Below are 7,344 nucleotides of genomic sequence, written 5' to 3' on the forward strand. Positions count from 1 at the left end.
CGGAATCGCGACTCGATTTGAGCCCAGATCTGTTGCGATGGTCGATTTTTTTTTTCTTCTGTTCGATTTGTTTTTTTGTTTTTTTTTTTTTTTTTCATTTTTCTACATCATTTCAGTGCGCATCACAAAGCCGTCAGCGTTCTTCCTCCTAAATAACCCTCTCGGATATCGCTCACACTTCAATTAAAACGAACGTAAAATATACAAAGCGCATCTTTTGTTGTTATTTTTGTACTTAAAGATACATCTCTGTAACGGCCTTACCCCCACCCGTTCCCGCTGCTGTTTTCTCCACCATCGCGTGTATCCCACCGGCCACGTCCCGCATCGATCTCCCGTTCGATTTCAGTACTTGAATTTGCCAGAAAAGGGATTCTGTATTTACTTAATTCTTCGGGGAAAAAAAAAAGAACAGTAATATTTCTTTGCTTTGGTTTGAAGTTTCTTTCTCTAAACTTTAACACATGGCGTTTACAAACTGTATAAATGCGTGCCATCAAACTGTAACCAAAAACAGACTGACAACAAGTGGAACGGTTGCTGTAGTGCATAGAATTAATAATAGACCAGAAGTGGACAGAAAGAGCTGGACAGAAAGAAAATAGTAATTTTATTGTAAATTATTGACGTCGGAAGTCTCTAGGCAACTAGTCGGGAAATACGGAACGAACCGAGCGCTGAGCCCTTGCTACTAACTTTTGTTCTGAATGTTTTGGATATTTGGATGTTTTGTATTTATGTGGTGAGAGTGAAATATATTATATCTATATGACGACGGAATTAGGTGTATTTTCGTCTTATATTTGTAGCACCCAAATTGCCTCGATCGAACACTCGCGCTGCCACAAGAAAACAAACAACCCACCCTATCCCTACGGAACTCTCCTAATTTTGTATTTTTGTTTACTTTTTTTTGTTTACTTTTTTTTTTTTTTTTTTTTAAGCAGATGCGGGAGCCGCGAGCAGCCGGGGCGGATGGGGACACCGCGCTCCGCCTGCAGCGCCCGGCGGCCCCGGCCCCGCTCCCTCTCCGGTCTCGCTCCGGCGGCACGGTGCTCCCGGCCCACGGGCGGCTCCTGCCCCACGGTGCTGGACCTGGGAACACTACGCGTGTATTTCTCTTTCTTTAAGTGCATAGAAATACATACGCGCACATAGCCACGTCTACAGGCGTGCGGAATGATGGCTATTTAGAAGGGTTTCCTTAACAGCTGCTGCTTCCGTCCCGCTTGGCAGCCCAGCCCTGAGAGCGGGGCAGGGCAGTGGTTGCGGGCAGCACCCACGTTTCTCAAAGCCACCCCAGCTCCTGGCTCCCCCAGGGCCGCTGTGGGGCATCACCGTGCAGCTCCCTGGGTCCCACCAGCAGGGCATTGCTGGGATGCTCTGGGGCCTGTCCCGGACAGGATGAAGAGGGAATGATGTGGTGGCCACGGTGGTTATTTTTTTATTATTATTATTTGTGTCTTTTTTTTTTTTTTAATGAACCGAGGAAAGGCAACGTGGGCAAAGGAGGGTTTCGCAGGTGACATTTGAAGAGGCAACGCTGCAACCGCTGGCCAAGGTTGAAAAAGTGCAAGGGGAAGCAGCGTTAAGAAAAGAGCGGAGTGTGGCAAAGCAGAGCTGCCTGCGGGAGATGGTGGTGTTAGGGCTCAGCCTCGCCTCTGTGGTCAGTGCAGTGTCACCACGGTCCCATGCAGAACGGGGAGCCTGGCCCTGGCTGCCTTGGCCGAGGAGGCTACCACCATCCCTGGGCCCCCAAACCTGTGTGATGGGTTCAGCTTGTACCACAGGGACCTGTCTGCTTTGTCGGGGGATGATTCCTCACCCAAACCTCCTGCCACACAGGGACACGAGTGGTAGCGCCCTGCCAGGGCTGCCCGTGTGCCTTCAGCCCAAGCAAGGATTTCTCCGCCACTTGATGTTTTTCAGCTGGGGGTTCCTGCCCCCCCACACAGCTCCACGAGGCCCCTTTTCCTCCCCAGTCTGAGGGCTGGAGCCACGCTCAGTGAAAGCACTCTGCTCCTCACCTAGGACCATTTAAGCCACTTTCAAGCTCAATAGACCGCACCAACACGGCGGCCGCAATCCTTATTTTGCAGCTTTGCAGTCCTCTCGGTGTACACATGAAAAGTAAACATTTTTTTTATTACTATTACTATTTTTTTTAATAAATATTTCTGAATAAGGATGTGCCCCTAGCTGCAGTGGAGTCTTATCTAAGCATTCCAGTAAAAGAAATACTTTGAGACATTCCTCTTTTTTCCTAATATATTTTTATTTTTTTTTCTTGGCTCCAAATCCCAAGTGCCCCAGCTTTCTTATAGAGGCTGCACTGGAGCTGGAGGTGGAGGAAATGCCATGCACTGCACCCCACCAGGGAAGGAGACGATTTGTTTGTATTTAAACTCCCCACACCTCAAATCCATGGGGTTCTCCTCTGTTTTGCAGCTGGAAAAACTAGAGCACATTCACCTGAATTCCATAAAAAGTGAGAGGGAATGCCACCTGTGGCTGTGTTGTTGCATAGAGCAAGTTAGAAGTCATGCTCACTCACATCCATATGTGGTGTATGTCTGAACCAAAACTGCTGACAAACGATAGCCCCATTTCCTTTCTTTGCCAGCCGCATCAGCGCTGTTCTGAGCCAGGCACTCTGCCTGCTTGTGTTGATATGTTGAATTTCTTTCTCCTGGAGCAATGAACAAAAACCTTCCAGCTGGAAATACCTGCTGCTAAAAGCGTTTTGCTACATCTCGTGCAGAATTATTATTTGTGGCCATCCCCGCTGCACCTGAGTTCAAACTAAGAAATATTTAGTAGTAAAGCAAGTAAACACTATATAAACTTATCTCCAGTGTGATTTTTTGAAGGAAATAAAGGAAGAGTTTTGCAGAAGGCAGACTTTGTCAAACTTCAGCAGCAGCAGCTGCACTTAGTCAGAGTGATGAGGCAACAACAAAAGAAAGGGCTGCTCAGGTTATCATGGCTGGTTCTGCTGAATCTGAGGACTATTTCACAGGTACATCACACAGCGTCTGGTCCTGTAGCTCTCAGGAGGGCACAACTCCCAGGATCGACTCCAGGGCACCAAGGGAGAACACAAGACAATGTTCGCCAGGTCCGTGTAGGGGGAAGAGGAATTAGTCTATTTAGAAGGGTTTTTCAAAAGCATTTGTCCACCCACTTAACATAGGCCCTGCTTTATTTGCTGCTCCTCCACTTCCCTCATGCCAGGGATTAGTGCAGCCCCTGGCCACTTTGTCTCCATTTGCAACCCTGTCATCAGCCCGAGATACATGACCTTGTGACATGTAAAAAAGCACACAAGGTCCCTGATTAACTTCAGAGTATTTTATTTCTTTTGAGAAAAGAAAAACACTTCAAAAGAATAACTCTTGAACAGAATCAAATCGCAGTCACTGGCAAGTGTTTAACAAAATTACCAGGGAAGCGAAAGTGAAATCCATCGATGTAATGCTGTCTATGCAGCAGCCATAACACGAACCGTGACCCTGCATCACAGCCGTGGTCCTGAGCACTGCCTGGCAGAAGCCAACACGAAACATTGCTGACACAGAGGTAAGAAGCCTTTAATATGCAGTTTATTCCCCACGTTAATTTTCTTCTGATAAGTATTGAGGAAATTTAAGTGTGGTGTTATCGCTTCTACGCGTTGTTGTGACAATTAATGCTATTCTTTGTATCTGTATGAGTGATTAACTCTAATTTGAATGTTGTCTTAAACATTTCTAGTGGCAGTGAGTTGCATGGTCAATCGTATAGAGAAGAAAAATTATTACATGTTGCATATCCATCTCCTACTTTATATCAGCATGACTAGTCCCTTGTTCTGTCATTAGAAGCAGGCAATGCAGATTTCACAAGCTACCTTCTGAAATCACTTCCTTCCTTTTTAATTCTCTTTTACACGTTACCTCTCCTTCGTCTCCTTTCTATATGAACAATCAAAATCCTTTCAACTTCTTTTCATACGGAGCTATTGCAAACTGCACTTAATATAACTGTTTTCCAAGAGGGGCTGCTTTTTCTTTTTTATTCTCTCAGTGAAAAAATAATCCCACAAAAAAAAAATTCCCAGAGCCTTTTTTTTTTTTTCTTCAACTCTGCATCCCATTCTTCTATTTGATCCCCCTGCTGTGAGCCAAGATGAAAACATCTCATCGGTAGGGACTCACCCAGAACACAAACCTTTGCCTGACACATGGTGTTAGGACCAGCACAAGAGGACTGGATCGCAGGGCACATCATCTGAGTTGCCAGAGCTGGAGTGTAGGAAATGGCATTTCTGACTTCCAGCTGAAGCAGCTAGCCCAGGAAGCAGGAAGATAAATAACACAACCCAATCCACTCAAAGCTAGGCCATCGGGTATTCCTTGTGTATTTAGTGATTCTGAATCGCTGGGATTTCAGCTAGATCTTTAAGGTCCCTTCCAACCCAAGCCATTCTCTGATTCTCTTTCCATTAGCCTGTCTGTGCTGGGTGACACCCCTGAATCCGCAGAACATTTTGCAAGGAAACCTCATGGCGTTCCTATATTTTTAAACTTCCTTCTCTAGTTTTGTTTGTCTTATTTTAGAACACAGAAAATGCAGAAGCATAAAAAAACCTCATTCTGGGAAGCACTGTGTTGGCAAGTCAGGAGCTGAGGCTTCAGGGATTTAGAGTGGACTTTGGGAAAGAAGCGACCTAAAAAGGACAGAACTCAGGAAGATCACTGAGATCACACCTAGGAAAAAGCTGAAGATAGTCATTTAAAAGGTCAAACAAAAGAAGTCCTCACCCCGCACACAAAAATGTTGTCAGAGAGTGGTCAGTGAAGGGCAAAACTGTGTGTGCAGAAGCATGGAAGGATGTCTTCATGGCTCTAGAAGAGACAGGAGAAATTAATAATAAGAAGAGAGTAGTCCTTGTTTCAGTCAAAACAAATTTAACAACCACAATAGTCAGCTCCAATCCACTATCTGCAGTCATTTCCTGACACTGGCCTGGTCTTTCTTCCTTTCCTTCTTTTCATGCCTGTTCTCTTTAAATTAAAACCTCTAAACAGTGCCTACTGCTGTACGGTCATAATCTCCTCGAGGCCTTTGAACAATTTCATGAACCTAATCCTAAATGGAAATCAGAATAAGGTAGAAGAAAGTGTCTGTTTCCACAGAGAGCTAACTGGGGATAAACAGGCAATCCTAGCCATTCTGAGTACACACTCCAAGATAATCTCTACACTTCTCTGGACACAGCATTACAAGCATCCTCAAGATCACCTGATTACTGAGATGAATTAGTAAATAAGAACCCATTTCATCAGGTGTTGAGGAGGATTTTAATTGTGCTCGAGCTACAAATGTGAAACTTCATACCATGGCCACAGCTGTTAAAACAACAGAGTCTTGTGAAAACAGTCTTGGATTATTGGCCCCATGGAGTGAAACATTTTTAATGAAAAGGGATTACGTTTATTTTTTCTTAATGCATTGTGCCTTTTTAGATATCCTTACTGTCATTATTATTATTTACTAGGAGAGCTGATATATACTCCCACTTAAATATGTTCTCACACATACTTAATACTTTATTCTATTGGCATGGCTCTGATGCAGTCTTACAGAAAATAGTGTGAGATAAATGAGTTACTTACTCTTTAGTACGTACAAGATTCTGAGAAACTCACTGTGCTTATCTGCTTCCCTCTCACTTGCCAATTCTCCTATTAATTTATTTGATGAAATCAGATCCCTTGTCAGATAGAATTTAAATAATGTTTTATGAGCAGATGATCGACACAGATGACACTAAATCTTCTGTCTTAATATAGGCAATTTGTGTTTATAACCGCTTTTCTTTTTAGAGTGCATTGGGAGATCCAAGTGAGTAAAAATCTAGGGGAACTGATTTAAATTTATAAGCAGGAAATTTATTCACTACAAGGGGAAAACATCAGCCATATAGGCTGTATTTTCAGCTTATACATTAGGCTGTATTTGATTTCCAATATGAGATCATGAAGTTTTTATCCAGAATCATGACAGTCAGATCTACCAGGAAAGCTCCAGGGAAAAGCCTTGAACTGTTCACTCAGACCTTCACAGAAGCAAGGCCCAAGATTTATATATGGAAGAAGAAATTTCTATCGACCATCTAATCAGCCAGTGGAAATTCTTCTATGGCTTCAGTGCCCAAGAAATATGTTCAACACTGAGAACAAACGCATGAAAGTTGTTTGAGCAGACTGGATTAACAGAGAAAAGATGAATGGGATACAATAGGGTAGAATAGAATACAATGCAACACAACACAATATCATACAACAGGCCTCTCAGCCATCTCTTCTCCAGACTAGACAACTCAAGTGTCCTCAGCCCTTTACCAGCCTTGTTGCCCTCCTCCGGATACTTTCAAAGACTTCAACATCCCTTTTATATTGTGGAGCCCAGAACAGCATGCAACACATATCTCAATGTATATAGCATTTGCTATAAATCTGCTTCAAAACGAGCAATGAAGAAATACTTTAATCTCAATGGAAGATGCTGAAATTGTGCTCTTCAGACTATGTCCCTAGGAATGTCTTTCTCTGAAAGTCAGTTCTGAGTATGTAATTACCTTTTGTGAGCATTGGGGAACAGTGAATGCTGTTTCTATGATAAGACGGTGTTACTGACTGAAAACATTTCTGTGAGTCAAACCTTGCATCCATCCAGACATAATTGGTATAAAAACGGAGGTTTGAGCTTTATCTCTGCCTTTTCACCTGTAGGACAGTCAGGCATACGAATCTAGATGGGGAAGACACAATGCAATCCTTCAGAGCACCAGCTCTGCCAGTGAGGACAGAAGGTACGACACTTTCAGACAGAGGCTTCTTGTGCAAGTGTACTGAGCACCAGTGATGCTATGAAAAGAAATTAATAACAATATCAATAATATCTCCTTTATGTATCTTCAGAGAGAAGCCTGCTCCTATGCAGGGTGGCAGGCCCAGCCATGTCCAGTAGGCTTCTTCTGGACTTCGCGTTGTCTTCCTCCACAAGGAGCATGATGAAGACACAGACATCTCTTCACTTGAGAGCTGAAAGTGTATCCATGGCCTGCCAGCTCCACCAAACGCAGGTGCAAGAAGCGAGCCAGTGAAGCAAGCCTTCTCATCCGCGCACGGGGAGAAGCGGAGCCCCACCGGGCCGCGGTGGTGGCAGAGGAGCGGACCTCGGGCGCCGCACGGGCTCAGCACCGCGGACAGCGCCCGACCCGCCGCGTGGCCGTGTCCCCGCGTGTGCGCGGAGCAAAGGGGCTTCAATCTGAAGTCTCCACTGATCTTTCCAGACCTA

General features: G+C 44.4%; 1 protein-coding gene and 1 long non-coding RNA gene across 2 annotated transcripts in view; both read left to right on the plus strand.

Annotated features, from left to right (window-relative positions):
* VAX1 (ventral anterior homeobox 1) overlaps window positions 1-1,130 on the plus strand; it is a 5,131-nt gene extending 4,001 nt beyond the window's left edge. The window contains exon 4 of the mRNA XM_021398539.1: window positions 948-1,130. Coding sequence (XP_021254214.1) covers window positions 948-1,130 — 183 coding nt within the window. The remainder of the gene's footprint in view (window positions 1-947) is intronic.
* LOC110399449 lies at window positions 3,020-6,856 on the plus strand. Its single transcript, XR_002439211.1, has 3 exons — window positions 3,020-3,118; window positions 3,490-3,579; window positions 6,777-6,856. It is a non-coding gene; the product is annotated as an uncharacterized LOC110399449 (long non-coding RNA).

Source organism: Numida meleagris, chromosome 5 (assembly GCF_002078875.1).
Source record: "Numida meleagris isolate 19003 breed g44 Domestic line chromosome 5, NumMel1.0, whole genome shotgun sequence".
NCBI lineage: Eukaryota > Metazoa > Chordata > Aves > Galliformes > Numididae > Numida > Numida meleagris.